The sequence below is a fragment of the Electrona antarctica genome (assembly GCF_951216825.1).
Source record: "Electrona antarctica genome assembly, chromosome: 24".
NCBI lineage: Eukaryota > Metazoa > Chordata > Actinopteri > Myctophiformes > Myctophidae > Electrona > Electrona antarctica.
Window position 1 is genome coordinate 30574464 of NC_136803.1, and position 22603 is coordinate 30597066.

General features: G+C 43.2%; 2 protein-coding genes across 2 annotated transcripts; both read left to right on the top strand.

Moving 5' to 3' along the window:
• Positions 1-320: 320 nt before the first annotated feature.
• On the top strand, positions 321-3531 carry LOC306917145 (carbonic anhydrase 4-like; the record flags this gene model as incomplete). The annotated part of the gene is made up of 8 exons (XM_079495278.1): positions 321-324; positions 644-712; positions 1363-1533; positions 1714-1859; positions 2333-2428; positions 2519-2597; positions 2704-2867; positions 3355-3531. The coding sequence occupies 8 exons, from the start codon at positions 321-323 to the stop codon at positions 3529-3531; spliced, it is 906 nt and encodes a 301-aa protein (XP_079351404.1).
• Positions 3532-8103: 4572 nt separating this feature from the next.
• LOC306917146 (carbonic anhydrase 9-like) lies at positions 8104-16887 on the top strand (the record flags this gene model as incomplete). Its single annotated transcript, XM_079495279.1, has 7 exons — positions 8104-8325; positions 13797-13859; positions 14950-15027; positions 15519-15614; positions 15705-15783; positions 15890-16053; positions 16514-16887. 7 exons carry the CDS (start codon positions 8104-8106, stop codon positions 16688-16690), a joined length of 879 nt encoding a protein of 292 aa, XP_079351405.1. The 3' UTR covers positions 16691-16887.
• Positions 16888-22603: the final 5716 nt, after the last annotated feature.

A 22603-nucleotide genomic window follows, 5' to 3' on the forward strand; every position in this document is an offset into this window, starting at 1 on the left:
CATTAGCTACGCTGGTTAAAAGAAAAATCCAAAACAGGGTCCCCCAACAGTACTTGAAAAACGTGTTTTTTTAACCTGAAGAAATAGCCTACTTCAGGTTTTAGGGCGGCCAAGGGGTGATGGGAGGAACGGGCGTGCTCAAGCTACAGTATCTGCTGAACCTAATAAAAGAGAGGAGCTGATCTTCCACAGGGAGAACTTAAGGTGACAACATCTGTTTTGTGAAGGTAAGACTTTCTGTTATGCTTTTTGGTCATGGGGGTCGTTATTTGCGTTTTTTCCATTAAATGTAGGCTAAGTTAATGTGCTATAGCTGCACCATGGGTAATTTTTTTGACAATTTCATTAAAAAAAGGTGACTACACATGCCCACATATTGAGGGATAGCCTATTAGAGCATAATATGGTCAGTGGGATAACGTTGGGGGAAGCAATGCTGTTCTTGCAATTAAGGAAAGAAGTGCACAGACAACTGAATCACTTGACTGCAGTCTGTTGATCATTTCATTTCACAGTTGTTCTTTTGCATTTGATTTGAGTGACATGAATTGCTGACACACACCTCTTTCTGTCCGTTTTCTTATTTAGATGAAGTGGATTCTTGTGTCTGTTGCTTGCGCTCTCTTGCTCACATTGGCTGTAGGCAAGGCAGAAGCCTGGGATTGGTGGTATGGCGGTCTCAGGGGTTACGGCAGAGCTTCGACCTCAGTCGGTAGGTTAAGTGTTTGGTTTGATTTTGAAGTAATTTTACTTGTATATTATGCATGGCCATATGTAGGCTATAATGAGCATTTTGTTTTTGTAATTTTCTCCTGCAGCTTGGTGTTACCATCTTCCAGAATGCAGTAAGTCAATTTTGCATAATATTCCTCTAAATACCACTATCAGTGGTTCTCAAACGTCTCAAACTCTCAAGGAAGGAGAACCCCAAACAGGGGTCGATCATCATCACCTCGTGATGGACATTTTTTGTTTGCTACAGACATATCAGGCATATACGGAGGTCAATTATGACCAGAAACATTTGTGCCAATGTGCTACATATTAGAAATGGTCCTACCTATTAGAAAAAAACACAACAACAAAAAACAGGAGGGTGGCATTACTATAATTGGATCTTATACAGAGAGTGCTTTCATCGCACATTAAATTAACAATGTATAGTGTGTGTGTGTGTGTGTGTGTGTGTGTGTGTGTGTGTGTGTGTGTGTGTGTGTGTGTGTGTGTGTGTGTGTGTGTTGTTGAGGACCCCTGCTAAATCAATATGTAAATCCTGATGTATTTTAAGTAGTTATACAATGAACACCTATGCTATGCTATGCTGCTTGATGAATAGAAACTCTTGTGTTTGTGCTCTTTTAGATGATACGACTTGGCCGACCATTTCTCCGAATCATTGTAATGGTTCCAGGCAATCTCCGATTGACATCGTCTCGGCATCAGCCACCATTGACTCCAAATTGGGAGCCTTCACCTTTAACAACTATGGCAGCAACTCGTCGATGACAAACGCCTCCAACACTGGCAAAACACGTGAGTCGCAGCTTTAGAGACCTTTCCGTTGCTTTCGGGCAGCCAGATAAATAAATTTGGTAAATTCCGTTCCTCTTATGTGTTTTGAATGGTGTTTGTCCAACTACAGAATTAAACTGTACAAGATGTTAATACATTTCCTTCCCCCCCCATCCCCGAACACACACACACGCACACCAGTCAAAGTAGGACTTAGTGGGGTCAGTATTTCAGGAGGTGATCTAGCGGAGGCCTATGACAACCTGCAGTTCCACTTGCATTGGGGCAACGGCTCTTCAGTCGGCGGCTCAGAGCACACGGTGGACGGCAAGCGCTACCCCATGGAGGTATGGCAGTTTTCAACTATTCATTTTCAACTATTTTTGAGTGACTCCTATAGACAGACATAGACACTCCTATGTGTGTGGCTGTGTCCCTGGCTGTGTCCGAGCACAAAAATAGCGACCAAGTGTCACTGTTGCACAGCCTAATACACAGACACAGACACACACAGGCCAGGGAGGAGGGCTTGTACAGTACAGTACAGTACAGTACAGTACAGTACAGTACAGTACAGTACAGTACAGTACAGTACAGTACAGTACAGTACAGTACAGTACAGTACAGTACAGTACAGTACAGTACAGTACAGCACCACTCACTTCAGATCTTTTATCTATTCATGTATTATTTACAAATTGACAATTTTGATATGTCAAATTAACCTATTGTGCTGTCCGGGTAACGGGAATAGAATCGTTCTCGAAATAAACCACTGACCTGCTTATCTACTTTGTCTTAATTTTCCTCCCTCCTATAGTTGCACATTGTCAGTGCGAAGGCCTCATTTAACGGGGATACAGCGCAAGCTGTCCTGAACTCCACTGGGCTTGCTGCTCTTGGATTCTTCATAGAGGTAAAGAAGGAGATTCTCATTAACATCAGATGCTAATAAATGGGACCTGACACGTGTGGTAATAATACAGTGTTTACTGCACTTTGACAGGAAATGTCAGGCAACGAAACTGCTTCACCTGCAAGCTGGAAGACCTTGACCTCCTACTTGGCCAACATCACACAGAAAGGTAAGCATTCGTTCTTCATCATTTCCCTTCAAATTTGACCTTGTAATGAATTCAGTGAAGCATCAGCTGCAGTTCCTTCACCAGTCCATGTGCATTTTGTCTACAGACCAGAGTGTAGAAATTGCTGCCGGCGTTTCCCTGGATGATCTGTTGAGTGGAGTGGATCGTACCAAGTACTACCGCTACCTCGGCTCGTTGACCACCCCCTCGTGTAATGAAGCTGTGGTTTGGACCGTGTTCAAGGATTCAATCAAAGTCAGCAAAGATCTGGTGAGTTTGATTTTACATGAATGCAACCGTTTTGAAATCATGACATGAGGTTCGGTATTTCACTTTTCCCTCAAATAATGGGTCGGGAGCCATCTTTGGGATGCAGACCCCATTTTAAAAAGAAATATTATTATAAGATAACATGAACATATGAGAAATTAAAATAAATGTCACATTCAAAAGAATGTAACAATTAAAAATCTTAAACACTTTTAAGGAGCAGTGGAAAAAAAGCAGATTGATATAATGCGATGCATTGTGATCTTAGATTTTTAGTACCGGAGAGACCTCTTTTGGGTCTCGGGATTAATGCGTATGCATGGGAACGCATTGGCCGCTCTGGGCTAGAAGTGGGAGTCAACCCTTCCGGGTGGGCATCGCTCCAAATGATGTGACGTAGCACGACCCGCCCCTCTAGACCAGAGACCTAACACATTAGCTCAGGCTACTGCCGTATAGTTGAACTGATGTGATGTCTCCTCTGCAGATCGACCTCTTCAGCACCACGCTGCATGTTGGCGACTCCACCTCGGAGCTGATGACCAACATCTTCAGAGGCGTTCAGCCGGCCCAGCCAGTGACAACCCAGGCCACAAGTGGATCCTCCACAACGTGTTTCTCTCTAGTCCTCATGGCTCTTTGTCTATTGATCAGGAGTGTTTAGATTTGAGATTTTTTAGATTTTACCTCGTCATCGTGGGGCTCGCTCCAGCGAACACACACTAGTTCTCTACAGCCACTTTTGTTTTTTCGCCGCATCTAACTACTTCCACATACTTTGTGCTCGAGTTCAAAACGTCAACATGTTCAGCTTTATGCAGTTATTTATGCTTGTATTTTTCTTTTTACACATGAGAGAACTGAGAATATGTTTGTATATGCAATTTGTTTTGGATCAGTAAATATAATAAAAATGAACTTAAAACTGTGGACAATGTGAAAATTCCCATTAACTTTGGAAGCCGATTAGGGCTGAACGATACGCACTCATCAAAATTCTGCCTGTGGTGTTTTAATCGGATACGTCCGGAGATCATGTGTGCCGATTTCTGTGAGATTTGGACAAAATCTGTAGGAGGAGGAGCAAAAAGTGTGGTTTGAAGAAAATTCTAAAGATAAAAATAAAATAAGTATAGCCAGATAACTTTTTATTTTTTTATTTTATTTAACCTTTATTTAACCAGTAAAAACCACATTGAGACTGAAGTCTCTTTTACAAGTGTGAACTGGCCAAGACAAGAGGCAAAACAAGTGACACAGCTCTGCCAGTAACAAAACAATACACAACAACAAAAAACATGACAGACATACAATGCTCATAAATACAGTACCCTACTAAGAAGCTCAAAGGGAGAACAGGAACGTTTAATAACGCGACCAATAAGGACTAATAAATAAAAAAAACTAAGCATTGCTTAGTATACTAAAAAGCAAGCAGACATTTGCTATACGTCAAAGCAGGAGCAGTTCATGGGAAGTGTGCCCATGGCAATCCTTTTAAAGCTCACTAGGGGAATCACAGCAGCCAGTTTGAGTCTGGTCTGTAGGTCATTCCAAGACCAGGGTCCGAAATAAGCGATGCTTTTTTTTCCAGCCTCAGATTTAGTTGGGGGCACGACATAGCGTAACCAAGCATTTGATCTGAGGTTGAGAGAGTTTTGGACAAGTTCAAATTTAGAACCAATGTAACGTGGGAGATTACCAAGAATAGCTTTATAAATAAGAATATACCAATGTAGCAACCTGCGAGACGTTAAGGAATACCAACCCACTAGGGCATACAGAGTACAGTGATGAGTCCTATAGGGGGAATTTGTTATGAACCTCAATGCAGCATGAAACAGGGGGTCAAGTTTGCTCAGAGTTGAGGAACTAGCAAAGCGGTAGACAGTATCGCCATAATCAAGCTGCGACAGGAAGAGGCCTGTAACCAGCTTTTTGCGAGAAGCATTCGAAAAGCAGGACTTCATTCTATAGAAGAAACTCAGCGTGAACTTAAGCTTTTTTGCCAAGGCGTCAATGTGGTGTTTAAAGTTTAACTTGTTGTCCAACCAGATCCCAAGATATTTATACAACCCAACCCATTCGATGGATACTCCATCCAGAGTGGTGATATTTGAGGGGACATTGACTAGGCTATTTGGAGAAAATAGCATGGCCTTGGTTTTGTGGCCATTTAGTAGCAGTTTGCTGTTTAGCAGTTCATGCTGCAATGAAACAAAGTCAGAGGCCAAGTTTGACACTGCCACATCAAGTGAGGGGGCACAGGAATACAGAATTGTGTCATCTGCATACATATGATACCTACTATGCTTAGATTGACTACAAATATGGTTTACATACAGCAGAAAAAGCAAAGGTCCTAGAATGGAACCTTGAGGGACTCCTTTCTCCAGGGTGATAGAGTCAGACAGTGTATCACCAAATTTAACACACTGTGTGCGGCCAAATAAGTAGCTTTTAAACCAGCCTAGCACATTGTGGCGAAAACCAGTATTCGAGAGGACATTTAGCAAGACATGGTGGTCCACGGTGTCAAATGCCTTGCTAAGGTCAATGAATAAGGCTGCACAGAACGATTTAGAACCCAGGGCATCCCTGATGTCATCAATAACATTGAGGCATGCTGTCACAGTACTATGTTTTGCCCTGAAGCCAGACTGCATTGGGGTTAGAATCTTATGTGCATCAAGAAAGAGTTTAACCTGAGTCGATACTTGGCCCTCCAGAATCTTAGCCAAGGCTGAGAGATTGGAGATAGGCCTATAGTTATTGACGTCACAGGGGTCGCCAGCCTTGAGAAGTGGTGAAACATGAGCCTGTTTCCACACTTCTGGTAAACTCTGAGTAGATAAAGAAAGATTAAAAATGTCAGTGATCGGTTGTGCAATCACCAAGGCCGAAATTCTTAGAAAATAAGGGTCGAGACCATCTGGACCAGAGGACTTTTTTGGGTCAAGTGTAGACAGGGCACGCAACACATCTGGTACTAGAATAGGAGAGAAGTCAAAATCAAAATCAACAGGTGAGCCAGTATTCTCGTGGACACCTTGCTGAGGGGCTCCGGCATTTTGCTCTTCAAAAAGATGACCAGCCCTTTTAAAATGAGCGTTAAATGCATTTGACATAGATTTTTTGTCAGAAATGAGTGAGTCTCCAACCCGAACTTTTGGCGGGGGGCCAGCAGCACCTTTCTGCTGAAGTGTTTTAACTACTCTCCAGAAGCTGGAGTGGTTACTCGCAGTATCTACGGTAAGAGATAGATAGTGTTCGGATTTGGATTTTCTAATAAGGGCCTTACATTTGTTTCTCAGCACCCGAAACAAAAGCCAGTCATTTGCAGACTTTGATTTTCTGGCAAGTGACCATTGTTTATTTCGAGTGTGCAACAAGTCAGCTAGTTCTCTAGAAAACCAGGGATTTGCTCTATTCTTGATTCTTATTTTTTTGAGAGGTGCATGCTTGTTAATCAGCCGGAGAAGATGGTCGTGAAAAAAACAAAAAGCCTCATCCACAGTGGGAATTGAGGAGATACGAAACCAATCGACTGATGCCAAGTCATGGAGGAAGGCTTGTTCCGAGAAATGTTTAAGGCACCGCCGGAGGATAGTTAAGCCATTACCTTTGGGTAGCTTAGTGCTCCTAACACAAGAAATTGCACAATGGTCACTTAGATCATTTGCAAATACACCGACAGCAACGTATTTATGTACAGCATTTGTTAAGATAATGTCGATTAAGGTGTCACCACCAGTAGCTGGATTGTACCTGGTGGGACAGCGAATGATCTGGACTAGGTTTAGGGTGTCACATTGCTGCTTAAAGCTAGCAGCTTTGTCGCTAGCCCAGTCCCAGTTCATATCGCCGAGACATATAAGTTCGGTGCTAGCACACTTGGATAGCAGGTCCGTTAGATTACCCAAGGCTTCCGATAAAGCAGACGGAGGTCTGTAGCAGCAGATGATGGTCAAGGGTGAGTTTGCCACCATTATCTGAACTGCTAAGAACTCGAATTGTCTGGGAAGTGATACTGAGTAAAGTACGGACCCCTGAAACCTATCAGAAATGTACAGGGCAACCCCCCCACATCTGCCTTTCCGGTCAGCTCTATAGAGATTGTAGCCAGGAATACGGACCACGTTATCTGTGGTGGATGGTTTTAGCCACGTTTCTGAGATGGCAACCACATCCGGTTTAGCCGTTTCAAACCAGGTACTCAAAATGGCAAGTTTAGGCACTAGGCTCCTGGCATTGAAATGGAGGAAGCCTAGGCCGTTTCTACAGCTGAATTCTAGCGGAGTAGACAGAATGGGAAGAGGTTCAAAAAGAGGATCAGGACCAGGATTTTTGGAAACATTTCCTGAGATAAACAGCATCAACAAAATCAGCAGCCTAGTTGTTGTTTTCCTTAATACTGATTTAACTCTGGGAGAAAAACTGGAGCAGGACATGTGAGAGGACATTTTACCCCAGGGGCCTTGGGGAGATCCAGAAGACATCATATCCAATAGAATAAGAGCAATCGGGAGAACACGTTTAAGACAGTCAAGCTTACGTGGACATTGCAGAAAAGTACCTGGGAGCCCTGACGTAACACGCATAATGTTACTAGAAAGATTCATGTTCAAACGTAGCAGTGGAGTAGCAGTGCTTTGCTGGCCGTTGTCAGGGGACATGCAACCCATGAGAAGTAAAACAAAAAACACAGCCCTGGGCAACATGGCTAGCAGCGGGTTCAAAACAAAGCAGCCTAAGCAGCAAAACACACATACAAAAAAAGCAGTTTATAATGTGTAATGTTTTTGCAAGACCAACCGTGTACCGCACTGCAGAGGCAGATCAGCTAGTAGTCCCAAATCCAGGAGATGCTGTCCGAGATAGCAGACGGTTAATGAGACGAAAAGTTACAACCTGAATTAAACAGGATAATAGATCTGACGCGACGAGCAGCTGTGTGCTAAAGGATTAGCCGCTGAGGCTTCCCCGTCGGGCTACGATGAGCCAAATAACCAACCGGGATGGCAATGAGCTCCAGCCGGACAGATGAATCCGTGGCAACGGGCAACTGCGTGCTGATAGGCACGCCGCTGGGGCGTCCTCCGTCGGGCTCCGATGAGCCGGATAACGACCGGGGCTGGTGACCAAATCCTATCGGTCAATAGATCCGAGACGACGGGCAACTGTGTGCTGACAGGTACACCGCTGGGGCGTCCTCCGTCGGGCTCCGATGAGCTGGATGACAACCGGGGCTGGGGACCAAATCCTATCGGTCAATAGATCCGAGACGACGGGCAACTGTGTGCTGACAGGTACACCGCTGGGGCGTCCTCCGTCGGGCTCCGATGAGCCGGATGACAACCGGGGTGGCGGACACGGGCGTCTGGGCAATCCACACCGGGAAACAGGACAGAGACAGCCTGTGGTGCCCTCCTATGGCGTAGATCTACACCACCCTCAGGTACAGGTAAACAAAAGTGTGTAGCCGACAGAGTAGAGAGCGAGTCTCACTCGGTTTGTGAAGCAGCGTCACGAAAAAAAGTAATAGTATTGATAATCCAGAGCATCAGATAGACAGAGCAGCAGATAATGTACTAAAAAACTAAAACGCGAGAGGTACTGGATTTACAAACAAACAAACAAAACAAAACAGAACAAAACATGGACATGACAGAGAGTGAAACCAAGCTTGCCGCTATCCTGGTGCCGCCGTGCTCGTGCGTGCTCGTGCACGTGCCACGTTGACTGCAGTCAACACTAACTTTGCATAAAGAATGAATGAAGCGCACAGCTAGAAGGTCCTGGGTTCGATTCCCGCTGGGGGGGGGGGGGGTGTTCCCTCCTCCACGTCATCAGTGCCCATACCCAAGATGGTTGCCAGATTCAGAAACAGAGTGGATCAAAACACATTTTTTTATTGAAAACAACGCATCTGGCCTGGGCCGTGGCTCAGCGGTCCAGGCACCTTGGTTGGTAATCCAGTCTGGCAGTGTGCCGCGGGTTCAGCTCCCGATCCCGATGGCCTTTACTGCATGTCTTCCCCCCATCTCTCTCCCCATTTCCTGTCAAGCCTCCATAAAAAAATATAAAATAAAGGCGAAAGGCGAAAGGGGTCCTTGAGAGAGTTCTAGGGGGTCCCCAGCTAAATGATAGTTTGGAAACAAATGGACCCATAAGGGTCCATTTGTACACTCTCAGAGTTAATTAACATTGCTTTTACAATATAAATTGGGGGTCCCAGAGACAGAAATGCCATCAAATGGGGGTCCATGGACTAATGCATGTCACACTGGCGGTCCTTGACACTGCTAGAGCCGTAAAAATCTATGGGGTCCCTGTCATATCTTTTCAAATGGGGGTCTGCGGGCTAATTAGTGTCAATTTGGGGGTCCTTGACATGAAAAGGTTTGGTTACCACTGGCCTATAGTGAGCTTGCAGATCAGCTATTTTCTGAGAACAGGTTGTATATCAATATATTATATCCAATATGTTTTAACTTTCATAATGTGAACAATAATTTGTCTGGACATAAAATATCATTTTTAACACATTATTACCATTGAATTCGTCATTCGTTCACATTTGTTTCACACATGAAAATGTCTCGAATGTAAAATTATAGTAGACTAATAATTGACTTTTCAGACAAAACAATGATGAACTTTAATGACCATGATGGAACACCATCGATCCTTATGCACTTTGACTGAATTACATGTGCATGGTAAAGCTAGACCAATCGATGACACAGTCTCACATCCACCCAACAAGTAAAGAAATAGGCAACTCATTGTCTCCACCAGGCCGAAGGCATGGGGAGAGAGTATGTTTTGCACTCCGTCCGTCCGTCCGTGTGTCCGTGTGTCCGTCCGTGTGTCCGTCCGTCCGTCTGTGAACAGCTAATCTCCGGTAGCCTGGCTAATAAGCCAGACTCAAATCACACTGTCGTGTGGTATTTGAGTCTGGAGATGCTGTGTATGGATCTTGTTTCCCGGGGGGCGGGTTCAAACATTTTCTCTTTGACACAATTGGTCAGAGCTACTGTCAGTCAAAGGTCTCAAGCATTGAACGTCACTGTACCAAAGCCCGTCCATATTGCATACCGTGTCCCGATTGGCCACACCAGTTCTCTGGTGTAGGAAATGGGCGTACAATTGAGCCTCTCCAGACCGTAATCCGCTGGCAGGCAATTTTTTTTTTGCCAACGGCTGATTCGGTCTGGTTAACCCGGTCGATGCCAAATGTTGCACACACACTCCCTGGATGCCAACGATGAACCTCTGCCCCAAAATTTCCAGAACGGCCTGTTATAGCACCACCAGGAGGCCGCTTTGTTCAAAACAAGTTTTTGGACAGTACACCTACAGATGTTGTCCAAACATCACGCAAATTGGTACACAGTCTCTCTAGAGCCATTCAACGAAACGGGTCTTTCAGATTTCTCAGACTCCATCCTGATTGGCTAAGATTGGCTTCCAAAGTTTACAGGAGTGCTCAGTTTCAAACAAAATGCTGCAAATCATGAACACACCGTGTGATTTCCGTGAAATTGTGCACGCACATTCCCACTAGGCCGAGGAAGAAATGCCACATGAACATTTTCAACTCAGCCTAATGGTGGCGCTATAACTGGCCGAAAAGTGTTTTTACCTCTAACTGCACGGATCTGTGGATAACTTTGTATGCCAACTCCCTAGACGCCAAGGAAAAACTTTTGCCTGGAATTGCCTGCTCTTTATAGCGCCACCAGGAGGCCGACATATGTAAAACACATTTTCTAATATTACTCCTTCAGATTTTATCCAAATTTCACGCAAATCGGTACACATGCTCTCCATAGTCATGTGATCAAGACGGGTTTGTTTGATTACTCATAATCCACCCTCATTGGCTACGATTGGCTTCTAAACTTTTCAGGAGTAGCCTGCTTTGTACCCGTTTTGTACAAATCGCCACAACTACTCAACGCAGCGTCCGATTGTGGTGAAACTGTGCATGCATATTCCCACTAGGCTTTGGAAGAAATGTCACACACACACACACACACACACACACACACACACACACACACACACACACACACACACACACACACACACACACACACACACACACACACACACACACACACGTTTATATTGCTCTTAAACATTTTGCCAAACATCACACACACACATGTCCTATCCTCCTGGTGGAGACCTGTGCCCAGAAGGGCACTTTTTCTAGTTCAATTATATATTTATTCACAATGTTAGTGGATGGATATTGGATACCTTCTGCTCCTGTCCAGGGTATAGGCTATATTTGGCACAAACAATAGGCCTATATGTTAAAGATTAATGTGATTAAGTATTAGGCCATGAGGAAAGTACTGTAAATGCTGATCAGTGGCAGTGCACTGAAATATATACAGCATAAATATTTCTCCAGGCTCCAGCCGTGCATTGAAATGGCATAATTGCAATATGCAGTACGTACTGTCTGCATCTGTCTGTTTACAAATTACAATACACCAAGGCTCTTTTGCAGGTTTAAAACACATACTGTAAATGTGCCAGGAGTTTCACTTCAATTGTTTCTTTACAAATACATGCATGTTATGCTAAAATGGTTGAATTGTTTCCCAGTAGAAAGTACTGCAGTGGCAGTGCAGATTTGGGTGTTGTCAGTGATCTTGCAGAGGTCTTTGAGGGTCATCTGAGATGAGATGGATGCTTAGATTACCCACCTAAAACAACAGAATTACAATAATGGCTTTACACTATGATGCACATGTAATGAAATTAGCCTATAAAACATGAAATTAGCGGCTAGCAAAATAAACAAAACAAAAAAACTAACTGAAATTACAGACAGTGTAACATAGAACAGATTTCAGTAGCCTATAGATTTCCTCTGTCAATCCCAAATGTGGGATTACATTATTCTATTATTACAATACTACTACATGAATACTACTATTAAACTGAAGTGGAGTCTTTGTACTCAACTGCTTTTCTCTGTCAGTATTTAGCTAATAACTAACAACAATATAGGCCTAATATGGTGCATGCAAATTAAATACATATAAAAACTAAGGGACTAACATAAGAGCATCTAGCGAGAATTCTACATATATGAATTTCCACTTACTTGGCTTTATATCGCCGATTATTGTTGCACATGTAAACACAAAAGCACATCGATCTGTTCCACCCATTGTTATGTTTATCAAAAACAACTTTTCTATATTCGGAAATCACAGAGAAGTGCAGAAAGTTCAGAAATGCCGCTGTACTAGGCCAGGGGGTCCCAACCCGTGGGTCGCAACCCCTCGGGGGGTCGCCAAATAATTTTGGCGACCCCTGTATTAGGCTAGAGTCGCTTCGTGGTCACTTTTTATCCCAGACTGCTTTGCGCCCACCCAGAATGCATCTCGATAGATTTAAGATGGCATTATCCGCGAAACGGCTTATGGCATTCAATGTATACACAAACCCTAAGAGCTGGACATAAGAGTCTTAGCCGTGGACCCCCATCTGAAAATATTTGGTGCCAGGGACCCCATACAAGGTTTTGGCTGTTAAAAATGATGTTTAAAACATATTCCACATTTTTCTATTTCTTTCTAGATTTAAGTCTGCCAGTTCTGGGAACAATTTAGCGAGCCTAGCTTTGATGTAATGAGCCCAATGTAGTACTTTAAACTGGATTAAGGAGGGTCTTGCACAGGAAGAAGAGGCGTTGATGGCATTGAGTGCCTCTGGCCAATATTGGTCAGATTTGATGACCCCTGGGGGTCCCCGGACACCATTTTGAGAACCACGGCGCTATCTGATAATTGATCGAATAAAATATTTAATTGTAACGGATTTGCCTGCCTGTTTCACAACATTGGCAACGGGACTGATACACACTGTTTTAATTTGTAGGCCCACATTTGTCATTTTTATATTATGACCAGGGTTTTGACAAAACAAATTCAGTGGCCTTATGGTCTCTCACAATTTTAATTTAGACAGCTACACTCAGCTGGTTAAAAGAAAAATCCAAACAGGGTCCCCCAACGGTACTTGAAAAACGTGTTTGCCAAACTCAGGGTTTAGGCCAAGGGGTGATGGGAGGAACGGGCGTGCTCAAGCTACAGTATCTGCTGAACCTAATAAAATTTGCCTACCTGTTTCACAACATTGGCAACGGGACTGACTAATTTGTTTTAATTTTTAATTTGTAGGCCCACATTTGTCATTTTAATATTATGACCAGGGTTTTGTCAAAACAAATTCTTTGGTCTCTCACAATTTTAATTTAGACAGCTACACTCAGCTGGTTAAAAATAAATCCAAACGGGGTCCCCCAACAGTATACTTGAAAAACTAGTTTTTTAACCTGAAGAAATACTTCAGGGTTTAGGCCAAGGGGTGATGGGAGGAACGGGCGTGCTCAAGCTACAGTATCTGCTGAACCTAATAAAAGAGAGGAGCTGATCTTCCACAGGGAGAACTTAAGGTGACAACATCTGTTTTGTGAAGGTAAGAATTTCTGTTACATTTCTTTTTGGTCATGGGGGTCGTTATTTGCGTTTTTTTCCATTAAATGTAGGTTAAGTTAATGTGTTATAGCTGCACCATGGGTAAATTCTTTGACAATTGCATAAAAAAAGGTGACTACACATGCCCACATATTGAGGTATAGCCTATTAGAGCATAATATGGTCAGTGGGATAACGTTGGGGGAAGCAATGGTGTTCTTGCAATTAAGGAAAGAAGTGCACAGACAACTGAATCACTTGACTGCTGATCTGTTGATCATTTAATTTCACAGTTGTTCTTTTGCATTTGATTTGAGTGACGTGAGTTGCTGACACTCACCTCTTTCTGTCCGTTTTCTTATTTAGATGAAGTGGATTCTTGTGTCTGTTGCTTGCGCTCTCTTGCTCACATGGGCTGTAGGCAAGGCAGAAGCTGGTTTTAATGCCTGGCATGGCAGCAGCGGCTCAGCTTCGACCTCAGTCGGTAGGTTAAGTGTTTGGTTTGATTTTGAAGTAATTTTACTTGTATATTATGCATGGCCATATGTAGGCTATAATGAGCATTTTGTTTTTGTAATTTTCTCCCGCAGCTTGGTGTTACCATCTTCCAGAATGCAGTAAGTCAATTGCGCATAATATTCCTTGAAATACCTAAGCACTATCAGTGGTTCTCAAACTTCTCAAACTCTCAAGGAAGGAGAACCCCAAACAGGGGTCGATCATCATCACCTCGTGATGGACATTTTTTGTTTGCTACAGACATATCAGGCCTATAGAGAGGTCAATTATGACCAGAAACATTTGTGCCATTGTACTACATATTAGAAATGGTCTAGAATTTCTGCATTCATATCAGTGTACTACCTATTAGAAAAACAACAACAAAAAACAGGAGGGTGGCATTACTATAATTGGATCGTGTGTATGTGTGTGTTGTTGAGGACCCCTGCTAAATATGTAAATCCTGATATATTTGAAGTAGTTATACAATGAACACCTATGCTATGCTATGCTGCTTGATTAATAGAAACTCTTGTGTTTGTGCTCTTTTAGATGATACGACTTGGCCGACCATTTCTCCGAATCATTGTAATGGTTCCAGGCAATCTCCGATTGACATCGTCTCGGCATCAGCCACCATTGACTCCAAATTGGGAGCCTTCACCTTTAACAACTATGGCAGCAACTCGTCGATGAGAAACGCCTCCAACACTGGCAAAACACGTGAGTCGCAGCTTTAGAGACCTTTCCGTTGCTTTCGGGCAGCCAGAAACCTTTTATTTTTTTGGTAAATTCCGTTCCTCTAGTGTGTTTTGAATGGTGTTTGTCCAACTACAGAATTAAACTGTACAAGATGTTAATACATTTCCTTCCCCCCCACCCCCGAACACACACACACACACACACACACACACACACACACACACACACACACACACACACACACACACACACACACACACACACACACACACACACACACACACACACACTCACACACACCAGTCAAAGTAGGACTTAGTGGGGTCAGTATTTCAGGAGGTGATCTAGCGGAGGCCTATGACAACCTGCAGTTCCACTTGCATTGGGGCAACGGCTCTTCGGTCGGCGGCTCAGAGCACACAGTGGACGGCAAGCGCTACCCCATGGAGGTATGGCAGTTTTCAACTATTAATTTTCAACTATTTTTGAGTGGTCCAACCACTCCTATAGACAGATATGTGTGTGGCTGTGTCCCTGTGTCCCTGGGTCTGTCCCCGTGTCCCTGGCTGTGTCCTAGCACAAAAATAACGTTATAGCATTTGTTCACCACCAAGTGTCACTGTTGCACAGCCTAACACACAGACACACACACACACAGGCCAGGGAGGAGGGCTTGTAAAGTACAGTACAGTACAGTACAGTACAGTACAGTACAGTACAGTACAGTACAGTACAGTACAGTACAGTACAGTACAGTACAGTACAGTACAGTACAGTACAGCACCACTCACTTCAGACGGGTCTGATTCTTTATCTATTCATGTATTATTTACAAATATACATCAATTTTGATGTGTCAAATGAAACTATTGTGCTGTCCGGGTAATGGAAATAGAATCGTTCTCACTGACCTGCGTACTAATTTTCCTCCCTCCTATAGTTGCACATTGTCAGTGCGAAGGCCTCATTTAACGGGGATACAGCGCAAGCTGTCCTGAACTCCACTGGGCTTGCTGCTCTTGGATTCTTCATAGAGGTAAAGAAGGAGATTCACATTAACATCAGATGCTAATAAATGGGACCTGACACGTGTGGTAATAATACAGTGTTTACTGCACTTTGGCAGGAAATGTCAGGCAACGAAACTGCTTCACCTGCAAGCTGGAAGACCTTGACCTCCTACTTGGCCAACATCACACAGAAAGGTAAGCATTCGTTCTTCATAATTTCTCTTCAAATTTGACCTTGTAATGAATTCAGTGAAGGATCAGCTGCAGTTCCTTCACCAGTCCATGTGCATTTTGTCTACAGACCAGAGTGTAGAAATTGCTGCCGGCGTTTCCCTGGATGATCTGTTAAGTGGAGTGGATCGTACCAAGTACTACCGCTACCTCGGCTCGTTGACGACCCCCTCGTGTAACGAAGCTGTGGTTTGGACCGTGTTCAAGGATTCAATCAAAGTCAGCAAAGATCTGGTGAGTTTGATTTTACATGAATACATGCAACCATTTTGAAATCATGACATGAGGTTCTGTATTTCACTTTTCCCTCAAATAATGGGTCGGGAGTTATCATAAGATAACATGAACAAATGAGAAATTAAAAGAAATGTCACATTCAAAAGAATGTAACAATACAAATATTTTAAGGAGCAGTGGAAGAAAGCAGATTGATATAATGCGATGCATTGTGATCTTAGATTTTCACTATAGATTTTGGGATTTTGAGAGACCTCTTTTGGGTCTCGGGATTAATGCGTATGCATGGGAACGCATTGGCCGCTCTGGGCTAGAAGTGGGAGTCAACCCTTCCGGGTGGGCATCGCTCCAAATGATGTGACGTAGCACGACCCGCCCCTCTAGACCAGAGACCTAACACATTAGCTCAGGCTAACTGCCGTATAGTTGATGAACTGATGTGATGTCTCCTCTGCAGATCGACCTCTTCAGCACCACGCTGCATGTTGGCGACTCCACCTCGGAGCTGATGACCAACATCTTCAGAGGCGTTCAGCCGGCCCAGCCAGTGACAACCCAGGCCACAAGTGGATCCTCCACAACGTGTTTCTCTCTAGTCCTCATGGCTCTTTGTCTATTGATCAGGAGTGTTTAGATTTGAGATTTTTTAGATTTTACCTCGTCATCGTGGGGCTCGCTCCAGCGAACACACACTAGTTCTCTACAGCCACTTTAGTTTTTTCGCCGCATCTAACTACTTCCACATACTTTGTGCTAGAAATCGAGTTCAAAACTTCAACATGTTCAGCTTTATGCAGTTATTTATGCTTGTATTTTTCTTTTTACACATTTTTCTTTTGTAAACGTTTTGTATATGCAATTTGTTTTGGATCAGTAAATATAATAAAAATGAACTTAAAACTGTGGACAATGTGAAAATTCCCACTAACTTTGGAAGCCGATTACGGCCGAACGATACGCACTATCAAAATTCTGCCGGTGGTGTTTTAATCGGATACGTCCGGAGATCATGTGTGCCGATTTCTGTGAGATTTGGACAAAATCTGTAGGGGGAGGAGCAAAAAGTGTGTTTTGAAGAAAAAATAAAAATTAAAAAAGTATTTGACAGTAGCCAAATAATTTTGCATAAAGAATGAATAAGACACACAGCTAGAAGGTCCTGGGTTCGATTCCCGCTGGGGACGCTGTGGGTGCTGGGGGCGTGTTCCCTCCTCCGCGTCACCAGTGCCCATACCCGAGGTAGGGTTGGCAAAAGGGCCTTTCTGTGTGGAGTTTGCATGTTCTCCCCGTGTCCCCTAGGGTAGTTACCCTCACAAAAACATGCAGTAATCCTGGTCTCTAAACTACCTCCCCCTGGCCAGCCGGGGCGCCTGATGGAGGGGAAAGGAACTGGTCGGAATAACGTGTTCCTCCCGCGCGCTACGTCCGGCTGGTGTCAGGTGAAAAGAAGCAGCTTGGACTCCTCATGCATAGAAGGAAGCATGATGTCTGTGTTTACACAAACACTCAAAACTGGCCATTCATTGTCAATGGCATTCAACATTTGTGTTTGCACAAACACTCAACATTGGCCATTCATTGTCCATAAGCCGTTTCGCGGATACCGCCATCTTGAATCTATCGAGATGCATTCTGGGTGGGCGCAAAGCAGTCTGGGATAAAAAGGGACCAGGAAGTGTATAGCGGCTCTAGCCCATTATACAGTACAGTTCTCTGTGATTTCCAATTAGAAAAGTAGTTTTTGATAAACATAACAATGGGTGGAACAGATCGATGTGCTGTTTACATGTGCAACAATATTCATATATCTGTAGAATTCTCGCTAGATGCTCTTATCTTTTAGTTAGGTTTACTGCTCACTCTGGGTGGATCTGTTCTAGTAAAGTCCATGTCTCTTAGTTTTTATTTTTATTTTGTTTGCATGCACCGTATTAGGCCTATAGAGCACCGAAGTCCTGACGTCACTGTCAGTAGAGGGCGCCAGTCCACAGGTTTGTGTACTTTTTATTTGCATAGGGGGATTTTAGATCGCATCATATAAGAACTGTGTTTGAAAAATACACCGATCATCCCGGCCTTTCCAGTCATATGAATATGAAGCATCGACTGAAGGTGGAAATGTACAAATATACCCAAAGAGTAACACAATAAGCGCTAGAAACGAGTCAAACAACCCAGAGACTACATTTCCGGTAGGCGGGGTGGCTGCAGCTGCCCATCGCACAACATAAACTGACATGTTAATTATACGTTGTTTTTTTATTGATATTTAATGTTTCGTGGTTAGTACGAGTCGAGTCACCGCTAGCTGAGCTTACGTCAACGAGGAATCTCAGAAACGCAATGTGTTGACAGCTGGGCGTGATCGACGTATATTAGCAGCGACATTGCTTTCATATGTAGTTTCAAGGCTTTTGCGGCCAAATTAATTCCATTTTCTCCAGAAACTGGCTTTATCAAATATGAATGGACATCATTAACGACGCACAGCCACCGCCCTGACAGAAAGGCCGGGATGATCGGTTTATTTATCAAACACAGTTCTTGAAGCGACCTAAAATCCCCCTATGGGGCCTGGGCCGTGGCTCAGCGGTCCAGGCACCTTGGCTGGTAATCCAGCCTGGCAGTGTGCCGCGGGTTCAACTCCCGATCCCGACGGCCTTTACTGTCATCCCCCCATCTCTCTCCCCACTTCCTGTCAGCCTACTGTCTGTCCCTCCATAAAATATATAAAATAAAGGCGAAAGCCACAAAAAAAAGAAAAAAATCCCCCTATGGGGATTTCAATGCAAATAAAAAAATACATGAACCTGTGTACTGGCGCCCTCTACTGAAAGTGACGTCAGACTTCAGTGCTCTATTGTTAGTTATTGTCTCCACCAGGCCGAAGGCATGGGGAGAGAGTATGTTTTGCACTCCGTCCGTGTGTCCTTCCTTCCGTCCGTCCGTCCTTCCGTCCGTCCGTTATCAGCTAATCTCCGGCACCGTTGGCCCGATCTATGCCAAACTGTGCACACACACTCCCTGGATGCCAACGACGAACCTCTGCCCCACATATTCCTCAACGGCCTGTTATAGCGCCACCATGAGGCCGATTTAGGCAAAACACATTTCTGTAGATAACTCGTACACATTTTATCCATACATCACACAATTCGGTATACACTATCTCCATAGTCATGTGATCAACACGGATCTGCACCATTTCCCATCTTCCATCCTGATTGGCTAACATTTGCTTCCAAAGCTCACATGATTGGTCCGTTTCGAACAAACTGCCACAAATCACAAACACGGTGTCCAATTTCCATGAAATTATACACACATTTCCACTAGGCCGAGGATGACATGCCACTATTTTTTCCCCCAAATCAGCCTCACGGTGGCGCTATAACAGGCCAATTCCTGTTTTACCTATAACTGCATCGATCTGTATACAACTTATGTATGCGCACTCCCTAGAGGCCATGGAAAAACAGTTTCCCTGCATCCCTCCACATCTGCCGGTTATAGCGCCACCATGAGGCCGATTTCTGCAAAACACATTGTTTATGTTAGTCGCACAGATTTCATCCAAATCTCACGCAAATCGGTACACATGATCTCTGTAGTCATGAGATCAAGACGAGCCTGTTGGATTTCTCAGATTCTACACTGATTATCTAAGATTGCCTTCCAAAGTTTTCAGGAGTAGCCCGTTTTGTACAAAATGCTGCACATGTCCTGCTCATCCAGAATTCTATCCTCAGAGATGCTATGAGTGATCTGGCTCTGCATTTCCTCAACAAAATGAAGAATGAAGAAATTTTTTGCAACAAACAAACAAACAAACAAAACAACATGTTTATATTACTCCTAAACATTTTTCCAAACATCACACACTCCTGGTGGAGACCTGTGCCCAGAAGGGCACTTTTTCTAGTTAGCTATATTACTGACAGAGAAAAGCAGTTGAGTACAAAGACAACCTCAGTTTAATACGTTCAGTTAAGTTAGACTAGTTTTAATGTAGTTCAAGAATCATGTTCAGCTGCACTTAATTTTATTAGGGTTTGGTTCATCGAAAAATAGGCAACTCTTTCAATTATATATATATTTCTCCAAAATGTTTTAACTTTCATAATGTGAACAATAATTTGTCTGGACATAAAATATCATTTTTTAACACATTATTACCATTGAATTCGTTCATCTCTCCCTCCCTTGTTCCTGTCTATCTTCACTATCAACTAGGCCTATCAATAAAGGTAGAAAAGCCAAAAACAAATCGGACATATTTGCGGTGCGCACATCCAGTGCTGCCTATCTCCTCTATGGGATGTTATCCCTGGATGTAATAGGTTGTTGCTGGAGACGAGGCAGCCAATGAGCAATCAGAAGTACTCGGCAGTATGGTTGCCACTGTCGCGACAGAAATAAGCGAACAAACTCCAAAAACCAGGCAAGCAACTGTGAGGGCCAAATCAAGCTGGAAATAAGTGGCCTTGGCAACCCGCTTAATCTCGCAGACTAGCGGTGTCAGTCTGGTCGTGTAGTTTTCACAGTCAGTGTATGACCAGCTTGCAGCTGGTAAAACAGAATATGGTGGTTATGTGTCTTAGGGAATTTAACTAATAGAATCCAATGCACAAGGTTGTTATCATTGTAGCAGTAGGCCTATATGTGATTGATAATTATTCAGTGATAATATGCATAATATCCAGCCCCCCCATAATTGCATTCACTGGGTTCCACACATTTGTTTCACACATGAAAATGTCTCTCCATATAGGAATGTAAAGCTATAGTAGACTAATAATTGACCAATTAGACACTACTTTTCAGACAAAACAATGACTGAACTTTAATGACAATGGAACACCATCCTTAAGCACTTTGACTGAATTACATGTGCATGGTAAAGCTAGACCAATCGATGACACAGTCTCACATCCACCCAACAAGTAAAGAAATAGGCAACTCATTCAATTATATATTTATTCACATTGTTAGTGGATGGATATTGGATACCTTCTGCTCCTGTCCAGGATATAGGCTATATTTGGCACAAACAATAGGCCTATATGCAACATGTTAAAGATTAATGTGATTAAGTATTAGGACATGAGTGAAAGTACTGTAAATGCTATCAGTGGCAGTGCACTGAAATATATACAGCATTAATATTTCTCCAGGCTCCAGCCGTGCATTGAAATTACATAATTAAAATATGCAGTACGTACTGTCTGCATCTGTTACTGCCTGTTTACAATACACCAAGGCTGTTTTGCAGGTTTACAACACATACTGAGTTTCACTTCAATTGTTTCTTTACAAATACATGCATGTTGCTCAAGATCATTTATGCTAAAATGGTTGAATTGTTTCCCAGTAGAAAGTGCTGCAGTGGCAGTGCAGATGTGGGTGTTGTCAGTGATCTTGCAGAGGTCTTTGAGCGTCATCTGAGATGGATGCTTAGATTACCCACCTAAAACAACAGAATTACAATAATGGCTTTACACTATGATGCACATGTAATGAAATTAGCCTACAACATGAAATTAGCGGCTAGCAAAATAAACAAAACAAAAAAACTAACTGAAATTACAGGCAGTGTAACATAGAACCGATTTCAGTAGCCTATAGATTTCCTCTGTCAATCCCAAATGTGGGATTACATTATTCTATTATTACAATACTACTACATGAATACTACTATTAAACTGAAGTGGGGTCTTTGTACTCTGCTTTTCTCTGTCAGTATTTAGCTAATAACTAACAACAATATAGGCCTAATATGGTGCATGCAAACAAAATACATAACTAAGGGACTAAGATAAGAGCATCTAGCGAGAATTCTACAGATATGAATTTCCACTTACTTGGCTTTATATCGCCGATTATTGTTGCACATGTAAACACAACAGCACATCGATCTCTTCCACCCATTGTTATGTTTATCAAAAACGACTTTTCTATATTTGGAAATCACGGAGACTGCTTTGCGCCCACCCAGAATGCATCTCGATAGATTTAAGATGGCAGTATCTGCAAAACGGCTTATGGCATTCAATGTATGTGTTAGGACAATGTTTGTGGTTACACAAACCCTCAGAGCTGGACAAAAGAGTCTTAGCTGTGGACCCCCATCTGACCCCCATCTGAAAATATTTGGTGCTAGGGACCCTGTACAAGGTTTTTGTTGTTAAAAATGTTTAAAACATATTCCACTTCCACATATTCCATTTCTGTCTAGATTTCACTTGTCACATCACAAGTCTGCCAGTTCTGGGAACAATTTAGCGAGCCTAGCTTTGCTAGTACTACCCAATGTAGTACTTTAAACTGGATTATAGAGGGTCTTGCACAGGAAGAAGAGGCATTGATGGCATTGAGTGCCTCTGGCCAATATTAGTAGGATTTGATGACCCCTGGGGGTCCCCGACTCCCCGGACACCACTTTGAGAACCATGGCGCTATCTGATAATTGATCGAATAAAATATTTAATTGTAACGGATTTGCCTGCCTTTCACAACATTGGCAACGGGACTGACTTCTGAGATACAC